The sequence below is a fragment of the Heterocephalus glaber genome, unplaced genomic scaffold (assembly GCF_053883595.1).
Source record: "Heterocephalus glaber isolate CG9 unplaced genomic scaffold, H.glaber_assembly_v1.0 deba00001689, whole genome shotgun sequence".
NCBI lineage: Eukaryota > Metazoa > Chordata > Mammalia > Rodentia > Bathyergidae > Heterocephalus > Heterocephalus glaber.
Window position 1 is genome coordinate 12,077,011 of NW_028258414.1, and position 21,372 is coordinate 12,098,382.

Below are 21,372 nucleotides of genomic sequence, written 5' to 3' on the forward strand. Positions count from 1 at the left end.
ATAAACATCATTGCTGACTCTTGGGCCAAAAGGCAAGGAGAAAAATGATCACAGAAGGTAATTGTTGAAAGACGTATCAACTAAGAATTTTTAAAAATTAATGCAAGAAATGAGCTCTTACTGTCTTCCAGCCACCTTTATAGAGGACAGCATAATCCAAAGGTAATATTCTTTCCATAATTTTTAGGGTGATGCGCAAGCGGTCTGCTTCTGCCCTCTCTTGTTCCACACAAGAGGAAACAGACAAGACCACCTAAACATCTTCCTCTAAAGCTCTGGATTATAGAAGTGATCAATAAATAACATTTATTTCACACCTAAGCATAAATAGCTAAGTAGATTACTGTTCACTTTCCTCTTCCATTATTTCCACTCTGCGGGGCCCATAGAGCAGAACATAAGCGATGTGCCAGTCTCTGCCTCCAGAAAGCCACAAGATATCTTCTGGTGTCACAATGCTGACCTTATCGTCATCAAACTTGATCCATTCATCTTGTTTCCTTTTCACCCACGATACATAATGACCCGAAGAACTAGACCTTCCCTGGTGCATTAGCACTGGTTGTAAGTCATAGTATCCACAGTTATTGGAGCCAATATCATCAGCAAATGAAAAAGGTTCATATTTAATCTCTTTCTGGGGACTACTCTTCTTGTCACTTGTATTTGGCTGCTGATTCACTTTTTTACCTTCTATATCCTTGAATTTTGATCGAAAAGAGACCATTTTCTCTTGAAGTTCAGGCGTACAAAGTTCGTACACATCCAGCATAAGGGGAAATTTAACATCCTTAAGAACTTTGGCATTTACTGATTCCTTCTCTTTATTAAAAAAATCGAACCATCTGAATAGTTAAGTAAGCAGGTAGTCGGCTGATCTTGGAAGATTTGATGTACAAAGCATTTCTTTGCAATGTTGGAGACTGGTGATTTCTTCCTGAAGTCGCAATTTAAGTCCTGTAAAAAGATACTTGACTTCCCGATCAAAAAAACAGCTAAGCTGCAGCTGATTTTCCTTTCCTTTGGTGACTTCTTCTTCAGATTCTGTACATTTCATGGTAGTTTCAAACTCAACACCAAAGAACTGGTCAATTAGACTTTTCTTTTTAGTAGGTGTCACTGCTGAAGCAGATGAAGAATCTGTCTCTTTAACTGAATCATCCTCTATGGCTTCCAATTTCTGCTGCAATACTCGCAGCATCTGTATCCAACATTCATTAGCATCCTGTTGAAGATACTGTCCTTGTTCACCTTTCTCTGCAAACTGTGGGAAAGCCATGTGTAAAAACTGCAGGAGAATAATAGGTGGAATACTAGAAGTTTTATCCATGGAATCAAACAAATCTCTAAGGGCTGCAGTAATGTACTGTGCTGAAGCCATTTCCCCTGATGCTTTCAAGGCACCTGCGTACCTTTCAAGGGCATCTTTGAGTTCAGGCACAGAACGAATACATTGGACTGTAGCATTCATGTAACAAGTATTACCAAGGTTTGTCAATCCACATGGCAATTCCATAGCAGAAGCTAACTGTTCTTCAGTCATGTCTTCAACGAAGACAGTTTTAGCTGCAGGTTCTTCCGGAAGAGCATCTGCTGACCCCATCATTAGTAAAGTCATCCCATTTTTTAATTTTGATGTTCCCCCAATCATCATCCTTCAGTGTCCCTCCTTTCACCATGACTTTCTGCCTGGCTGGCTGGACTCCAGTCAGCGCAAACAGCTGAGCCTTGAACACCATTGGAGGTTCATCAGTATTCAGTTTTACACCTTCAAACTTCTCCTTTCCCCATTTTACAGTAACCGAGTACAGCGGCATGGTGGGGCGGGAGGCGGGCGGGGGCGCTGGCGGGCTGAGCCTGGCGAGGTCAGCGAAGGGAAAGGGACCAGAGAAAGCTCGTGGCGGTGGCCAAGGCGGACGCGCTGTGGTGGCGGCAGATCGGGCGCGACGAGGCTGGAATCCATTTTTCTACAAAATAAAAACCAAAACGGTCGATGATCTTCATTCATTAGTTTTACCTTGTACCAAATCACCCAGAGGTAGCTGGCTTTGCTGAAGGATGGAATCCCCTGTTGAAGACTCAAGGGATTTACCAATGGAGAATCAGCACCTCTGAGGTGAGGGGCTGACTTAAGGGCGTAATATGTGCTTTACACCAGCCTGATTACATAGGGCCAGGAATGGAGGGCAGATGTGGAAATGTTGTCACTATCTCACCTAATTTTCCACCCCAAATTGTGGCTTCCCATCCCTGCAACTCAAGGATCTTAGGGTGTAAAGGTTTTAGTCTTGAGAGAAGAATGCTTTCATCAGGAGACAGAATAATAGTTGCAAAATTGTGGTTGTTTCAAAGAGAGAAGTTGGTAAAAAGACGAGAATGTCACCAACATTAGTGATGCACACTTGTACCTCAGCACTCAGGAGGTTGAGGCAGGAGGATCACCGTGAGTTTGAGGTCAGCCTGGGCTACACAGTGAGTTCAAGCCCAGCATAATACATAGTGAGATCCTGTCTCAAAAAGAAAAAGCTGTGGCTATAGCTCAGCATGAAGGGCCTGGGTTGCATCCCCAAAAGCATAAAAAAAAAAGAGCTGAGAATATCAATCACTCTGGTTTTACCCTTACATATTGTATATGTGTATTATCACACTATATCTCATAAATATGTACAAATATTATGGCAGTTAAATAAAAATTTTTGAAAGGAAAAAAGTAACTATTTCAAAAAGGGTAATCATTTTAGCTACTGATGCCCCTGGGGCTGTGACACAGCTACTCCACCATGCAGGCAAAGAGGAATAGAGGCAGAACCGAGGGCTCCCTCCAGTGTCTCCTGGTTCTGAGATAATCAGTGGTAAATATGAATGGAAATTATAGTCTGTGGTACCACGCTGGAATGTTTGCCAATTGCCTTGGTGGAAAAGCTCTCAGCACGGCTGATTTCAAGTTATCCACATGACAGGACTGAACATACAATTGGGTTAAAATGCCAATACCACATGTTACATAATAGCTCTACCAATATGTACAAAAGACATACTTAATCTCAAAAGGATAGACAAGGACAGGTAGATGGGCTTGGGGTAGATATTGCATTTGTTTTCAACAATTTATTTGATTGTAAGTTTATATAATTTAGTTTCTCATAATGGCTGTGTTTAGCCAATGGCCCACAACACTGTTGAAAACATACCCATTCTCACAAACTAGCACAGACAGATCCAGCATACTGCTATAAATCAGTTGTACAGAAGGGTTATTAAGGGCTTGGATTCCTCAGAAATGAAGGATAGGGTCACCTTTCCTGGTTAAAGAATCCAATTGAGATTCTAGCTAGAGGCAAAGTGAATTTTAAATGTTGTGGAGGAGAAAAGTCACAAATACTAATTCTAGCCTTGGATCCAGTTGCAAAAAGTAAGGCTATAGCAGTTACTCATATTTTCTTCCATGCCACGTATATATTTATGAGATACAACTAATTTCTTTTTCTTTCCTGTCATACCCCTCTCTTAGGGTAGTTAACTTTACAATGTAATTTCTAGATCAGATGATAGGTTCTTGAGAAAGAATGTTACCAAACTTAAGAAGGGGTAGACAGCCCCCAGAGACCCTTGACTTGGACTCAGTTCTTATGAGATGTTGGTTGTCTCCCTTCAGGAAATGGATGAATTCATTTTTTACTATGCAATGGGTAAGAGAGAGGGATTTTTATTTTGCATATTTTGTTTTTGAAGCATAAATGTGGAAAGAAGGAACACTGTTCATGCGTACAATCTTTCAGTAAGTACCATCTCATCTTGAAAATTGGGATATAACACAATAAGTAATTGCCTGATCCTCTGCCCAACTCTTTTCTCAAATGTGGGAAGGGTTAATTTCCTATCTTCTGTTGCTGCAACAGAACTGAAGGATATAGAGGACAGATAAAGCCAAGTTGGGAAATGGCAGGCAACACATACAGGAGAGAGGCGAGATGGAGGGTATGTCTCTACTATTCAGGCATTCTCCTCAGATCAGGACCATGAAGTGGGAACAAACTGGTGGGAGTTTTAGAATCATTGTATTGTTCCAGAATCCCTTCCTACTGCAGAACCTATGGTCATATTCTTGATGTTTAAGCTGGAACTCAGAGCTGCCCCAAATGGCCCTAAATGGCAGCAGGTACCTGGATACACCTAAATCCTGCAGTGGGACCCTCAGAAGGCCCAACCATCCAGCTGTGCTGTCTTATCCTGTTATTTAGTTTATTTCCCAGTAGCACAATTCCACATTTATAAGCTTTGGATTTTTGTGGGGAAGGGGACTTACAGCAGAAACCTTCTATCAGGGGACTTCTATCAGAAACCAAAGGAAAAGACTTTCATAGGCATTTGTGTTTTGCTTGTTTAATTTTGGCCTTCTTAATTCAGCCAGCTTCTGCAAGTGAGGAGTTCCACCTTCTTGAGTCTACCATGAGGCTATGCTGATAATACGCACTGTCCCAGCCTCCTTGCAATTAGCATGTGAGCAACATGGCCTTGAAGCACCCAGGATGGTAAAGATGCCATGGACCTGGCACCCAGGGATGACAGTGACATCTCTAACAACCCCATCCTGATGGCTTGGCTGCTCAACCCTCAAAACTAGATTCCCATCTTTCTTGTGATTCCAGGAGGTACTATTTTTTTTTCAATAAATAGTTTTCTTCTAAACCAGACAAATAGTCTTATAACTAAAATTCTTACTATGTAACTAGATTTTTGGGGGAAATAATAGAATTTCAGTCCAATTTTTGGCTAGTGACACAGGGAACAGGGTCACCCACTAACAGAATTCTGAGGATGCGGGATTCAAGTGAACTTATGAGTTGTTTGGAACAACTTTGGGGTCTGCTTCTAGGACCAAATTGCTACTTCCTTGGTCAACTATTTGAATTCTCCAACTTTAATATCTCCTTCACTGTGACCCATCTTCCAATCACTACTGTAGAGCAGCAGGCAGCAGAAGAAGTCCTGTCTCCAGAGATGCTTGCCTCCCCTCTATATTTTTCCTCTCTGTTAATGAAGAAAAGGACACAATCACTCCACAACAGCAATGGTGAGGGGTCCAAGATGTACACACAAACACACATACATCTTTGACAAAGCTTAGTGTCAGGAAAAGCAACTCTGAAATTCATAATGTAGAGAAAATGAGACCATTATTGGTCCAAATGCCAAGACAAATGAATAATCATTGCAAGAATAGAACCTCATAAAATGGTTGTACTAAGATATACTTTGGTAACAATCAAAGCCTCTCTCTTTTTATTCAGGTCCGGATACTGGGGTGAAGTTAGTTATCCAAGATCACACCAATAATCAGGAGCTTAGAGGCAGAGCCAAATCTTGTTTATTGGACATTTCTTATTTATTGGGATGGTCTATATGTATTATCTAATCTACACACCCATGCACACACATACACCATGTCCAGTAAGAAGAAACTTTCTACAGAAAAGTAGGTCCTATGCTGGATATGGTATCACACACCTGTAATCCAAGCCATTTGTGACTCTAAGGTAGAAGGATCTCAAGTTTGAGCCTAGCCTGGGCTACTTAGCAAGACCTCATCTAAAAATAAAAAAGAAAAAGAAGGGCAAGAAAGGCAAGTCCCATCTTCTAGCTGAGCCCACTAGTATCTAAAATACATATCTCACTCGATTTAAAGTTAATTTTTCCCTGCAATATATTATCCTCTTTTCCCACCCTGTACCATTTTAGATGGATCTCAGCAAGCTTTGCACCTTGGAAATTCTACTGTAGTAGTTTTTCCACCATGGGTGTTGGCTGGTCCTGTTGACCATTATAACCCAGGCATAATTGGTAAGACTAAGTTCTAAAATGCACCCAGACCCAAATGCAAAAGAAAAAGGATTGATGTGGGCCAGTGCTCAGGATTTTCACTGTAGCACAAAACAAGAGAAACAGCTCTTTCATTCTCTCAAGTTCTGAAGTTGTGGTCCTCTGAATCAGAGAAGCAGCTCAAGGGGAACAAAATACCTTAACCGACTTGCAGTTTTCTTGGGCCTTTAAAAAGCTTAGAGCCAATTTTGCTCCCATTTAGTTATGGTATCTGACCATGAGGCAGAGATTAGAGTGATGCATCAACAAATCAAGGGATACCAGCAGCTTCCAGAAGCTGGAAGAGACCAAGAACAACTCCTCCCCTAGAGCCACCAGAGGAAGTTTAACTGTGCGGATGCCTAGGAAAACTGATATCTGATTGGGCCTCCAGAACTGTGAGGGAACTTTCTGTTGTTTTAGGTCACTGAGTTTAAGGTAACTTGTTAATAGTGTCCATAGGCAACTAATATATGCCCCCAAAACTAAGACTGTGCCTTTCTGATACTCTTTCTGGCAGGCACTCACTGACAAGCTTAGTGGAAATAGATCTAGAATGGCTCCTTGAAGAATTTGATGCATAATAATAGAAAGAAACAGAGCAAGAGGTCATTTCCAGTGGTGGAGATAAACAGGCAAAGCCGGAGGGTGACGACACTGGGATGCTGGCCCGGCTCAGCTTTGGGAAACAGCAAGGGAAGCACGCAGTGTAAAAGCCTCGGCCCCCTCACTCACCGGCCTGTATACTCGCCTTTCCTCTAATGCAATCAGTCTGTATAGATTCTTCTTCTAAAGCCTGAGCACAGGTTGTGGTGGTTTTAATGTGCTGCAGAAATCCCACCCTGGAGGGCCCATTTGAAAGCTAGTTAGAGCTTAGTAGGATGGAAAGAACACGTGTGCTCCTCTGGGAAATGACTGAGTTACTGGCCAATTGTTCAGCACTATTTCACTTCCTTTCTGCAATAGTTTGAACTCATGAAGTCCATTCATCAACTTAATGTGGATGTGGTAACCAATATAGCAAACTGACAGACTTGTCGTCTGTCTCCAAGGCTCTAACACTCACTCCACACCCAGCATCCATGAAGAAAAACAAGGCCGATTCTATTTTAGCATCCAGTACTTTGCTCAGGCTCTGGGAACACATTAGCATGGTGACAACCAGTGGTGTGATGGCACTGATGGTCCTGAGATGCTAGGTCTTAACAGGCCTTCCTATGAATTCTCAAAAGTAAAGTTTCCTTAGGAAGAAAAGGGGCAAAGGGGAAGGAAGTGGGAGGGCTAGGGGAAAGGATAGAAGGGAATGGGATTAATATGAGAAAATGGAAAAATAGGAACAAAATCTTTGTAAATAGAGAGGACTGGAGGGGTTGAAGGGAGGGCTGGGCAAGGGTGAAAAATAAGAACCAAGAGAGACAATGTAAAGTTGCAAATTTCCAATGATGAATGTCATTATATTGTATACCTAAAATGTACCAATTATTAGAATGAATAATTGATAATGTAAAATAGGAAGAAAAGGTCCAAAGGGGTAGGGGTAGTGGGAGGGGCAGGGGAAAGGAAAGAAGGTAAAGGAAAAAATGATGAGAAATGGAAAAAATGGAAATAAAGTCTTTGTAAATAGGGAAGGGTGGAGGGTGTGAAGGGAGGGCTAGGAATGGGGAAAAAATAAGAACCAAGCTGCATTATGTAAAGGTACAATTCCCAATGAGAAATGTAATTGTGTTGTATACCTGCAATGTACCAATAAAAGAATTTAATACAAAAAAAAAGTAAAGTTTCTTTAATACAGTTAATTATACACCAGAATCCCAGGTTAACCAGAACATTCCATTCCCTGCTCATACTCAGAAGTTTTCCATCATGACAATCCCTAACAGACAGGCTCCAAAAATATCTCTGCCACAGATCCAAGGTTGTCTAATATTTTCTTCAAGAAAAATTTCAGAAATATTTAAAAGCTGAGAAAAGATAATAGATTTTGAAGTGGAAATAAAAGACCATTAGAAAAAAATGAAGAGTAAAAGAAATAGTCCCAGATATGGAAATTTACCATGCATTCAAGGTGGCATCACAAATTAGTGGAGAAAATAAAGATAATTGAACTAAAAATAAAAAAAATAACTGAATTAACCAGAAAAACTGCATAACAATTTGGACAATGATCAAACTGATATACATCTCACACCATTCCATAAAACAAATTCCAAATGGATTATTTGTTTAAATATAAACAAAAATATTAGACCAGTAGTAATAGAAAAAAATGTTGGGAAAGAATGTTTAAGGTATGACACCCATGCCAGAAATCATAAGGCTGACAAACTTGACCGTACACAAATCGTAAACTTCTGAATAAGAGAGAAAAACAAAGTTAAAAATGACAAAAATTAGAGGGAAAACTGCAACCTGTATGACAAAGAATTAGCATCCTTTTGTAGATAGTTCTTAAATTAGCTACAGAGGTTAAAAGCAATCCCTTTCATCTCTCTCTTCGTGTCCACATTATCCAGTTCAGTCAAGCACTCGTACTCCAGGCTCTTACAGCAAGGATCAGAAACCTATTTATTAGATTCCCTGGACAAAGAAGGAAGTGGCCCCAAGTTCCGGCCCTGTTCCTTTTCCACGGGATGGGCTTCCTTGGAATAGACACACCAGATGTACTAGAAAAAGGTAACGCCAAAGCATTCACAGTGATTATCTCCAGGTTCAGGGTGAATTATTTTTTTCTATCTTCCTGTCCGTGTTTCTGAAGTTTTCTAAATTAAATATACTTTGCTTTGGACAAAAGGTAAAATTTTGTCAGCCCAAGTTCTTAACTTCAAGCAACAGAAACTGGTTCTGTTTATTTTAAGGCAAGTGATTTAAGTATGATATACAGTATGCCTTGGTTCAGGAACACTTCTGTCTGCAAATTATTTGGTCCTCAAACAAAAGTGTTCCACAAAATTTTGCCTCCATTCACAAACTCCACATCAGGTAACAAACACAACTGCTATCTTCCCCACCCAAACACAAATGAGGCCATCTTCCCCAAAATTGTAAGAATCACTGTACTTGGTATCTCATTGAATTCTAGAGAAGGTGGAAAACCAGACTTGAGCTACAACAGAAACCAGCTTCTAAGTCCCTGCAAAGTTTGTCTAATAAGAAAACAGTTTTCCAAGCAAGTATGAGAGACTGATCTTTGGGCCACCTTGAGATCTGCACCAAGAACTTGATTTTGGAATAACCCTGACCATTCCTGCTACCAGAAAGACAGATCGGTGTCATCTTTGCCTCTTTGTTCCCTCATCAACACTGAGAGCACCATTGGCAGAATGACCTGGCCTGGGTCATGTACCTGCATTCCAACAGGAGTAGGGTCAGGAAAAAGCAATTATGAGGCATTTTCAAATTCTACAGTGGGCAGATGTCTCTTTGTCTTCTCAAGACCCATAAAGCAGAGTTCCTAAACACATAAAGGTGGTTGCCTTATTTTCCATTAAGAATCTTTGCTAATTAACACACTATTGGTTAAACATGATTTTTAAAAATGAAAACTTATTTACAATGGTTAACATGTCATTGATAATTTACAACTGGTATGAATTAACTTGGTCATAGTGGGTTTTGATTCATGCCTCAGCAAACCATATTGATCTTCTATGTTTGAGTGGAGGGAAGAGAGACAAAAGGAAATAGGAGCATATGGCCCTTAGGCACAGGGGTGCAAGAATGGGGAACTTAACATATGGTGATCATGCTAAAGAAAATATTACTTGATGACACTTGTTACTGCACAGTAAGAAAGATTTTGTTCTTTCTGTTTGACCTATTTTGTTCAACATAGGGGACATGTCGGGGAGAGAGATGGGGCTCAACTCTGATTATGGCATGGGCAAGTAGGAATTTACAGCCAAGAAGCAGGATCAGGGGATGGAAAATGACTAAGAGGAAACATTAAGGATAAAGGGGATTCTGGCCAAACTGACTTAACAAGATTCTTGCTAAAGATAAGCCAGGGTGATCAGACCTTACCTAGAGCATTAGAAAGGATGAGGGACTTGTTCAGTTATCAAGACTGCCAAATTGACTTAGCAGAATTCTTTGCTAACACTGAATTTTACAAGAACACAAATGGGATATGATAACTTTTCATTACTGTGACAAAATATCTGAGAAAGTCAACTTAAAGGAAGGTTTATTTTGACTCATGATTTCACAGATTTCAGATTGCTTCTGGACCGCAGGCAGGCAGAACATCATGGTAAAGAACATGGAGTAGAGCAAACCAGCTCATCCCATGGCAGCTGGGAGGCAGAGAGAGCAGGTGGCTTCCTCTTCCTGCTTTTGTTCTGTCTAGGCTCCATCCTACTGAATGGTGTCATTCATATTCAGGGCGGGTCTCGCTCATCAGTTTACTGTCTCACACACCAATCATTTCTGGAAACAACTCACAAATACACCCAGAAGTGTGCTTTACTAACTTCCTGGGCCTTCTCAATCTAATCAAGTTGACAATCAAGATTAACCATGGCATTGTCCTAGAGGTTTCCAGAGCCCACCTAAAATTTCACAAAGCAAAGAATCTTTTTAAGCATACAGGAAACCTGAAGGGAGGGACATAGATAATGAAAAAAGAGAGTAGAAAGAAAGGCAAGAAAAAAAATACTAGTGACAGGAATCCACTATAGAAATTTGTCTGTGGACAAAGAATTAGATGAGAAAACAAAATGGATTTTTCCCTCATGAACTCAAATGGACCTAAAATGTAGATAGCTACTACTCACGTGCAATCATCTCTTAGGCTACAGATTATTCCAAGTTTAAAAACAGCATTCTCACCATCATGTCCAGGAAGATGTTCTCTGTGGACCCCAAGGCATGTGCAGAGGGAGATTTGAGAAGCAGAGCAGCTGACACACTGTACCCATGGGGGACAACTTGTCAGCTTCAGAGACCACTGTGCTCTTCTGGAAGGATGCTGTCCTCACCTGTGTATTTGCATCAAAGTTGGGAGGTCAGCTCCAGAAAAGGAAGCAAGACACGATGGTGTTTAATGATGTGTTTTCTGGATCCAAGTGTGCTGCTTCTTTTTCCTACCCTTTTGGTACTTACCATCCTCCTTTTCTTCTCTCATATTAAAGGGGAAAATTGCACGCTACCTTGAAATCCTTTTTATGATGAGGTAGACCAAGAGTAATAAATATGCACATTGACATTTGCTTGGGAACCTAGAATATAAAGGCACTAGCTCTTTCTTCTGGTTAGACATGAAATCACAATTAAAACTTCCTCAAATTCTCTGTTGTCCTGGTAACTGCTCTCTCCTCAGAGAACACGGAGGAGAGATTGCCCAAAAGGGTCTGGAAGGAGAGTGAGAGCTCACTAAAGAACTCTTCCTGATGATCATGACCAAACAAGCTGTGCCAGGACACAGCACAGAGTTGGAGAAGAGTCCTCCTCCATCCAGGTTATCCCTCCCTGTTGCTGTAATGTTTGGGGCTCTGCTGCTGTTAAAAGGCTGTGTACATCATAATAACAAGATTGGCTACAGTACACCAAAAACACTGATGACAAATAGTATTGTGGGTAATCAGATTGCAAAGCCTCTTAAACACAGTCAACCCTAAAAGATATATTTAGACTTAGAAGAACAGTAGCTGGGGGATTTTTTTCAAAGTGTCAATTGGTGTGAATGAATAAAGATCATTTCAAAGCAGCTACACTGCTAAGGGATTAAGGCCAACTGGAACAATTCACTTAAAAAAAAGGCCTCCGAGCTCAAGAGAGCAGCTCATATTTTTGACTGAGGCCAATATATTTTAATCCCCAGGTTTTATACTGGTAGCCCTGAAATGGCTCGTCTCCCTCCATTTGTCCAAAGAAGAATGACTCTTAATTGTGCATAAATAAAATCTTGCAGCTATGAGACAATTGTATGAAGCAACAACAAAGAGGGGAAACTTTAAGTAGCAGTCATTTTTATTTTGGCTTAACAGATTTTTAGCAAGAAGACTCTGAATATGAATCGGCTTCATTTTTAAATCCTGAGGAAAATTTCTAAGCAGCCCATAAGGTGCCACTTCAGTCAGAGGCAATTAAAAACTGCCTAGAATAGCAACCAAAAAAAAAAAAAATCACAAAATTTGTTTGGACATTGTAGGGAGAAAAAAGTTACAAATTACGTTAACTCTATTCCCACCCCCTCCTGAGTTGATTTGCTTTTATACTCCTAAACTCTTCCTCAGTCTTAGGAGGGAGGAATTGGGTGGGAAGTATGGTGTAAATAACTTTTTAAAAGAAGCCTGGCGTGGCAGTGCATGCTTGTAATCCCAGTACTTGAGAGGCTGAGGCAGGAGAACTACCGGGAGTTCGAGGCCAGCCCAAGCCACACAGTGAGTTCAAGGCCAACCTAACTACATAGCAAGATCTTGTCTCAAAAAAAAAAAAGTATATATGAAGATATTGCTTGTTATGTTTTGGTTGCAACCATGTAAATTTATAAGCATGCAATCAGAAAGATGGTGCAGACTCTCTCCCTATAGCCAAGCAATTCTTTTCAAGGGTCAGAGCCCTCCTTGACAATTGAGAAATCACTAGAAAAACCCAATTAGACTTTCTCCTCTCCTGGTCTTTGTTTTTAGGGTCTTTAAGGAGCTCTGGAGAAGGAATTTTCACATTTAGATATCAGATGGTGTTTAGCAACCTTAAGAATCTTGGGGAAAAAATATGGCCTCTCAAAGTATAAACCCCACAGAGAAGACACAGCTATTTCAGGCAGGTAGCACTGTAAAGTAGGCTCTCTATTCTCCTAGCCTCTGAAAAAGCTACTTAATGATGCATAAAACTAATTATTATAAAATAAGACTGAAGCTGTATGGTAGCTGTTCACAATGTGGAAAATCACACTTTTTCATGGCCTATTTTCTTTTAAAATGTGTGCCCTTTCCCCACCCTTAATGTGTTCTGTATATGTAAAATAAATACACTTCGCAGCAGGACCCTGGCTTGGAGGCCTTAAAACCTAATAAAAGAGCACTGTAGTTTAATGGTCCTTAAATGCTCAACATCTTTTTCACTTAATGTAAAATCCATCTGATCTAATAGCTGTGACTGAATTACAGATATATAATTTTTTTCTATTAAATGTTAATCTTCTGACTTGGCAGAGCAATAGATGCTCTAAATTACTAAGAAGGCAATAAACTCTCTAAACTCTTTCCAGAATTCAAAATATTTCCAGGTCTGCTATCATGGAGAAAAAAATCACAAACCTGCTTAAAACATAAAAGAAAAATCAGATTTATTAAGCACAATTTGATGGCAGATAGCAATTATAAGGGGCCTTGTTTTTTGATATCTGGATGGGATATATACACATTTAAATAAATACATATACACACGTGTGACTGAATTACATATGTATATAAAACTGGGGAAGCAACGCTCGTAAGTCTTGGCTCTTTATTTACATATGACGTTTTTGCTACCTTCTTCTTTTGGCTGAATTCATTCATCAACTGTGTTTGTGCATGTAGGCATACATAACGAAAATGCCCTCTAATACAAAAGCACTACCACATGGCCAATTATGCTAAGCACAAGCACTGCCACTGCCCAGGGAGTCTTGTCGAATGCCATTTCTGCTGCAGCTTGATCTTTTTTTTTAATTTGTACATTTATACTCACTTGAGCCAAAGGTCAATATATGCAGTAAGAATCAGAATCCATGCTAAGAAGCAGGTTAATATTTACCTGGAGAGGATGGTCTAAATGATTCTGTTCCAAATAACCAAACCAGAACATGAGATGGAGTTGAATTTCCAGCCACAAAGTCTGTTTCAGTTTTGCTGGGGACACCATTGAATAAAACGGGACTGGAAAGGCCTATGTTATTTTCCATTTTGCATTTAGCACACAATCTATATTTGTGTACACATGTGTGTGTGCACACACGCAAACTCTGCCTTTATTCATCTGCTGCTTCCCTCTCATTCCTAAAAACTGCTCATGATGTTAAAGGGCCAGGAGTAACACCAGGGTTCTTTCTTCCTTGCCAAGTATGTGCAGCTGTGTTCCACAAGTTGGTCACAGTCAATTTTCTTCTGATCTGTATTTTGGTGTAAGGGTTTCTGCTGTTGCTTTGGTATACGGAATATGTAAAAAGGGAAAAGATCATGACAAAGTTGAAGAATCCAGTGATGATCCTTATTTTCTAATAAGGAAGCAATAAAAAGTAGTTTTCTTCTCCCAGGCTGGTGATGTACTTCAGTGGCAGAGTGTGTGTTTAGCATGCACAAATCCCTGGATTCATTCTTCCCACGCACACAAAAAAATAGTTTTCTTCCACCACAGAGAAGAAGATATCAACAGAAGCTCACCAGAACTGTGACTGAAGGTCTAGCATATATGCAGTTGGCACTGATACTAGTTATCATGAACACCAAATATTGATATGAAACTCCTCCTTTTCCTACTTTGAAACAAGTGAGTTGAACAACACGAGCCACTCAGGTAGGTAAGTAAGAAGCAGGTGAATGAGAACAGTTTTAGGTACTTATTAGAAAAAAGCTGATAACACTCAGGGTTGGGAGTGGAGAAATGCTGATGTCCTAAAGTTGCAACATTTTCAAAGCAGCAATGAGCCAAAGCATTTAAAATAACATTTTAAACTGTATAAAATCTGGTTACAGTCAAGAGAAGGGGTTTTAAAAAAAGCAAGGCATAAGAAAGACTCCATTTTCCAACTTTCTGTTGCTGTAACAGCTTAAAAAGAGGAAAGGTTTGTTTTAACCTCAGTCACTCGTCACCTGGCCCATTGCTTCTGGGCCTGCAGTAAAGGAGCACATCATGGAGGGAGTGTGTGGCAGAGGAAACTGGTCACCTCCTGACAGCCAGGAAGCAAAGAGAGTTGGGGAAGGGCCATGGTCCCAACATTCCCTTCAAGGGCAAACCCCCAATGACCTAACTTCTTTCCATCAGCTCCCACCTCCTAAAGGTCACACCACCTCCCAGTAGTGTCACAGGCTGGCAACCAACCACTGCTCAACACATCTGAGGTCCAAACCATAGCAAAGATTGAGCTAGCTTCATCTGGAATTTTAGAACAATACAGATATAGCTTTGTTTAAAGTCACTATGATATTAAAATTTAAAGAGTTCATCAGATGGGGCCGGGGATTTAGCTCAGTGGCACCGCACTTGCCTTGCAAGTGCAAGGTCCTGGGTTCAATCCCTGGTACCAAAAAATAAGATAAAGAGTTCACTGGATGAATATTTGATTTTACTAGATAATTCTTCATAACAATGATCCTCAGTCAAAAGTTTTTCCAATGAAGCAGGAATGATAAGAAAAAAACTAAGGATCAAAGCATAAAGGATAGTACCCCAAAAGAAATCAGTGATCTCCCAGAGAGGACATACAATATCTTAGACAATGATTGCCCTTCTTCCTTGGCCGTAAGTTTAGAGTCCTAGTCTTTCTGCACACAGGATTGAGAGAGCAGCATCATCCGTTATGTATGTTCCACTTGTTTACTAACTAAAAAGCTTTAATCACCAGTGTTGTACATGCAATCTCTGCCTTTGATAACAAAAGGTGAGTGGTTGAGACAATGGGATTAGTTTAACAGGGTCCTAGATAGTTAGCTAAAAACAATTATCTGTAATTTGGACATCATTTTGTACTCCAAATTTTCCAGATAGGAAATGGCCTAGCTTAACTTCTAAATGTTTTATAAGAATGTACAAGACAATGTTCTACAGAAAACATTTTATTAATGGTTGAAAACAAAACAAAATACATGTAAGGTTCCTTTCCCATCTTATTATGGAAAACACAACACCAAGATGAATGTTCAGTTTAGAATTTGCTCCACTGTTAAGCTTGAGTAGGTGACCAAAAACTCACAGAAATTAATTTTAAAAATTAGATATTGCTTATGTAAACTGTATGTACCTACCTAGAGAATTAAAAATGAGTCCAGTTCTGACTTTTCATCATTGTTTCTACACTGAAAAAATAGGATGATTTATTCTTTGGTGTGAGAAACTATTTTAATGGTCCTTTTCCCCTATTATACAAATGTAAAATTTTTTAAAAGTATGGTTCTGGATGCTCAAAGATATTGTTAAAGCATATTTTGCAATTTAAAAAACTTAATCTGAAGTGATTCATTTGTTGTTATTTCTTAACAAATTAGTAATTTTCTATCTGAATGGTAAACAAAATATTAGTAAAAATAATAAGACATAAACTTTTATTAACAAGATGTAGTTAATAAAAATAGTTGATTAGAGTATTTACTATAAACATGTCCAATTTTATTCTCTTCTTTGATCTATATTCTTGCAGTTTACTGTATTATTGTACTTCTGTCTAAAAGCTCAGGATCTGTTTTCTAAAATCGATTCTCTAATGCTAATTTTGTAGGAAAACTGCATTTTACATTACTAATCTCATTAATATAACTTTCCTATAAATAAGTATGAAACATTTAGAAAATGCAAGTATAATGAGTACTTGCTTTACTATAGTAGTAAATGTCAGTCACTGCTAAAAAAAAATCTAAAATTTTTGACACTTTGAAAAATCTAGCATATCATTTATCATTGTTCTCTAAAGATTGGCAAGAAAAGTCACCACAAAGTAAAAAATTAAGATACTGTTGTAGAGATTATGAGGCAATCTTATTTATAAATTCCTGAAATATTCCTGCCCGTTCTTAACCTAAATGTAATTTAGCACTGCAAACCATTTATGAAAAGACATTTATTTAAAAGGCACAAAAATTATTAGTGTAAGAAGAAAAACAACTGTACCTCCAAAAGAAGTCAAAGGCATTCATTAAGTTCCCTCAGTAAGGATACAACTTGGCCAGCCAAGTTATAACACATTCCTTGAAACTACATTAGGAATAAGGATCAAGTGAGGACTGGAAAGGTCTTCTAATCCACTTAAACGTGGCCATAAACCAAATGAATTTTCTGAAATAAACCATTAAATTATTTCAGCCTGACCTCTCTTTGTATGGACCCATTCAGATGTCTCATGTTTCATTAGGGACTCAAAAGTTTAAAAATATGTAGTCAATCCAAAACAAAGTGTTAGGTAGTTTCCCTAGATGTAAAATTAACATATATAGAATAATATAAGATTTGAGCTAATACTGAAAAACTCAGTAACATACCCATCTAATTGAAAAAAAAAAACCTACTGATGGAACAAAATATATTTTATTTTAGTTATACTAGCAGAGTAAGGCCCAGAAGAGGCAGAGAGTTGCATATAGAAATCTCAGCACCAGCAGGATAAAGCAGGAGAGCCAGGCCATGCTGATGCTAGCATACCAGCCCCTGCCGCATCTGTATGATCTGCAGTAAAGCCGCCTGGACGTCTTCATCCATGTGACCCTTGGGAGAAAGAACAAAGAGGAGAAAGAGCTCATGTCATCTTTACTTACACAAGAATTCAAAAGACAAAGGCTTTATCCTGGGGCCCGACTGCACATGATTCACCACATGGTAAACCTTCACCATCAGGGTGATATTCTACAGGAAACGTAACTGGAAAAGGGAGTAGAGCTCTTGCATGAAAATAAAGAAAGCCAGTTAGTAAATAGTGTATATCAGAAAACAAATAGACAAACCCGTCTTCCCTCTCTGTCTCTCTTTCTCTTTCTTCCTCCCTCCCTCTAATAATGGCTCTGATGATTAGGGAGCATAAATTATAAATGAATGAAGTAAACTAAAAGAATTTTATTGTTGCTACTGTTGTTGAGATTTTCTTTGTTTTTAATTAGAAAGTAACTGAGGAAAAATCCCCACATTCATAGTTTCTACATAAATAGGATCATGTAATATGTACTGCTTTGGAATCTTCTTTGTTACTTAGTTTCATAGTAATCCCTAGAGCTACATAATTGTTTTAATTTTTGTATAATATTCCATTATATGGATATATTACATTTCTTTGCCCATTCTCCTAATAATGGATGGTATTTCCCATCTTTATGGACAGATAACCTAGAGAAGAAATTGCTGGGTCAAAAAGCAGGCTCAATTTTTAATTTTGCAAAGTACTATAAAATGTCCTTCTATTGAGATTATAACAATTTACACTCCCATCCAACAAGGTATAAACACGCTTTTCCCACACACTCCAGCCAACACAATGGACTATCATCTTGTTCAGTATGTATCAATCCCATACATAAAAATTGGTACTTCTTGTTCATTTGTATTTCCCCCATTACTGTCTAGGTTGAGCATCTTTTTACTGCATGTTAGCCATTTATATTTCTATGAATTCAAATGAAATACTTTAAATTTTAAAAAGTAGCAAGACTGATTAAATGCAAGTCAATATGGTGGGTTTATAATAACTCTACTCTTTTTTTTCCCCTTTTTGCTGGAGCACTTGCATAGGTTTCGACACAACATTTCTATTAATATAAAAAGTTTTACTTCCAAAAATCTGTTTTTATAACAGCAGGATGTTTAAATTTCAAACATTAGCCATAGTTGACTAAACTGAATTCTTAGTTAACTTCAGGATGCCAGAAGGCAAGACTATTTCAGATGCCAATTGCTTTCGTTATGTTTCATTAGGACTGAGTAAAAAATAATTTCAAATTTCAGAAGTGTATATTATACAAAGTAGAAAGGCTTATTTGTTTGTCATATCTTTCAGTGAGACCAAGCTCTTCTTCCACTGGCCAATACCAGTGTGTTTCTCATCCTCTCTTAATACTACAGATTTTCTATTCTTTTCTACTTGCCCTCCTAAACGACCTATTCTAATTTTTGCCTATGATTTTCTCTAATAACTGCAATAAATTTTCATATCCCCATCTATCTTCTATCTATTCAACTTTTTATTCTTTTTTAGTAGCTCCCACGCCATTGTTTTTTCCACAGGAAAAAAAAGGACACAGTGGTGCATGCCCACAATCCCAGCTACCTGAGAGTGTGAAGGAGGAGGTTTGCTAGTTCAAGGCCAGCCTGGGCAAGTTAGTGAGATACTATCTCAAAATTCTAAAAAAAATGTTTAAGTTTGGGGATGTTGCTCAATAGCACAGCATAGGAAGGAGATGCCCTTTGTTCAATCCCCAGTTACCTGTCAAAAAACCTGATATCATTTGTTTTATTCTTTTATCTAGTTATCTTTTTCAAATGCCCTTTTTGGAAGCTTCCTCTCAACACTTGTGTTTCCTTTTTTTTTTCTTAAACAGCAAGGCCTAGAACACTTCAAATCCAAATAATTCTTATTATTATCTCTCCCTTGTCATTCTAACATTTGTCTCTTTTAGGATATTTTCCTAAAAAACCTATTCTGAGAATTTTGGAGATGCTGTTCATATAATTTTACAGACGTCAAGAATATATCTTTATAAGTTAAACATTTTCTTAGTCTGTTAAAAAACCTGCATTCTTACCCTTAAAGAAGGAAATTCATAATCTTATGTTTCACTAAGTTTAAGGCTCAACAGACATTACCAATTATCTCTTAACAGACCAATTTTTCTTTAATTATTACAACTCTATGCACAGTCTGCTTGCCATTTTCAGACTTTTCTAGTATTTTCCGTATTTCAAAGAAATGTTCCTCTGCTACTAAGATGCACGTAAAGTCCTCTACACTCCCCCTGCAGCTGACAGCCCTGCTGGATGTCAAGGCATCAACGCTAGCCAGCAGCACCATGAAAACGTGCTGCCATCGCATGTTGCCAAACTGTCTAAAAAATGAGTGACAAGCAGATGGAGACAACACTAAATTTAAGATGCTGTGTTGCCACATAGCTTTGTAAATTTTTCTGGGAGATATGCAAGCCATGATTAAAAGAAACACAATTATTTTAAAATAAGCATATGGGATACAGCTACTTTAAACATCAATTACTCACACATAAATTTACTTCAAGATGAAAAATAAAGTATAGTATTTTCCTTTAAAAATAGCCTTTCCAAAAGAGCAATAGTACTTTACCTGTGCAGCGCTAAGAAGATGAGTTCGGTAAATTGCAATTACTTCTTGGTGCTGTCTGTCAGCATCCTAGAAATATGGAAAGATGGACAGATCAGAATATCAGCATTCACATCTCCAAACACAAGGCAGTTTGTGAGAATACCATCCTAAGGCCTGACCCTACCACACAGTGGCATTATCATCATCAAAGGGCTCCTGCTACTCTTCACAGAACGAAAGGATTCCATAACAGGAAGTAGTATACACTTTTCTAAGGAATGCATGGAGTGTTCATAGAAGCAATACCCCTTATCCAAGGTAACACGAAATTACTGCTTTAGTTTATGCCTACTGCCATGAACTTGCCCAGACACTTAAAATTTATGCTTTGGATGACTGCAAAAGTACCCTGTCTTTTTTTTAATTCATTAAGTTTATTGGTATATTTTAGGTGTACAGTATGATGACATTCATCATTGGGAACTTGTACCTTTACATGATATATTTTGGTTCTTATTTTTTCCCCATTCCCCTGCCCTCCCTTCAACCCCTCCACCCTTCCCTATTTACAAAGACTTTGTTTCCATTTTTTCCTTTTCTCATATTTATTCCTTTCCCAACCCTTACCCCTCCTAGTTCCCCTTCCCCTTTGGGCTTTGTCTTTCTATTTCACATTATCTATGCTACAACTGGATCTTTATTTACACTTTCAGTTTCTCACACCACAGAAACTATTCCATATTTGCACATATGTGTCCTATTTATTTCACTTAAGAGTATGGCCTCAGTGTGCATCCATTTAGCTATAAATGTCTCCAGTTTCTCATTCTTTATGGCTGAGTAGTACTCCATTTTATAAAAAAAAAATACATCTTCTTTATCCAGTTTCCAGTTGATGGGCCCTTGGGCTATTGCCAAGCTTCAGCTATTACAAACTGTGCCGCTATGAACATGGGTACACATATATCGCTGTGGTATGATTCTTTTAATTCTTTTGGGAAGATACCCAGCAGAGGAATAGTTGGGTCAAATGGGACCTCTAATCCTAGTTTTTTGAGGTATCTGCATACTGATTTCCACAGTGGTTGCACCAGTCTACACTCCCACCAACAGTGGAGAAGGGTTCCATTTTCCCCCACAACCCCAACAGCATTTGTTATTGGTTGATTTCTTGATAGCAGCCATTCTTTTTCTTTTTAAGTGTAGGATTTTATTTATTTGAAAGTAAATAAGGCAGCTGTTGTTTTTGCTAAATAACATAAATGATGACATAGCTAGCTATAACTTCGAATTAAATTTGACTTTAGGACTGTAGCTCAGTGTAGCAAACATGCTTAGCGTGCACAAAGCCTTGGTTTTGATTCCCAGCACCTAAAAATAAAAACCTGATCTTACAGTACAAATGTGATGTGTTGAGACTTTGGTTTTAAAGGTCAGTCATAGTCATTGTCTAATAGCTGTTGTAGATCCTTGTTTTTGTTTTACATCTAGGCTGAAGCAGGAGGATCAAAAGTTCAAGGACAGCCTGAGCTCCACAGCAAGTTCAATGATGGCCTAGGCCA

At 38.6% G+C, this 21,372-nt stretch overlaps 1 protein-coding gene and 1 pseudogene across 3 annotated transcripts in view; both read right to left on the reverse strand.

The window, feature by feature from the left end:
- Window positions 1–183: 183 nt before the first annotated feature.
- LOC101697763 (ubiquitin carboxyl-terminal hydrolase 14-like) lies at window positions 184–10,863 on the reverse strand (annotated as a pseudogene). The gene is made up of 2 exons (XR_015446504.1): window positions 10,687–10,863; window positions 184–1,967 (listed from the first exon to the last, which is right to left on the reverse strand). The product of XR_015446504.1 is annotated as a ubiquitin carboxyl-terminal hydrolase 14-like (transcript).
- Window positions 10,864–17,060: 6,197 nt separating this feature from the next.
- Uaca (uveal autoantigen with coiled-coil domains and ankyrin repeats) overlaps window positions 17,061–21,372 on the reverse strand; it is an 81,171-nt gene continuing 76,859 nt past the window's right edge. For both annotated transcript variants that reach the window (XM_004855554.3, XM_004855553.4), the window contains exons 18-19: window positions 19,832–19,897; window positions 17,061–17,256 (exon numbers count right to left, since the gene is read on the reverse strand). In XM_004855554.3, the coding sequence (XP_004855611.2) occupies window positions 17,185–17,256; window positions 19,832–19,897 (138 nt within the window). In that variant the 3' untranslated portion in view covers window positions 17,061–17,184. The remainder of the gene's footprint in view (window positions 17,257–19,831; window positions 19,898–21,372) is intronic.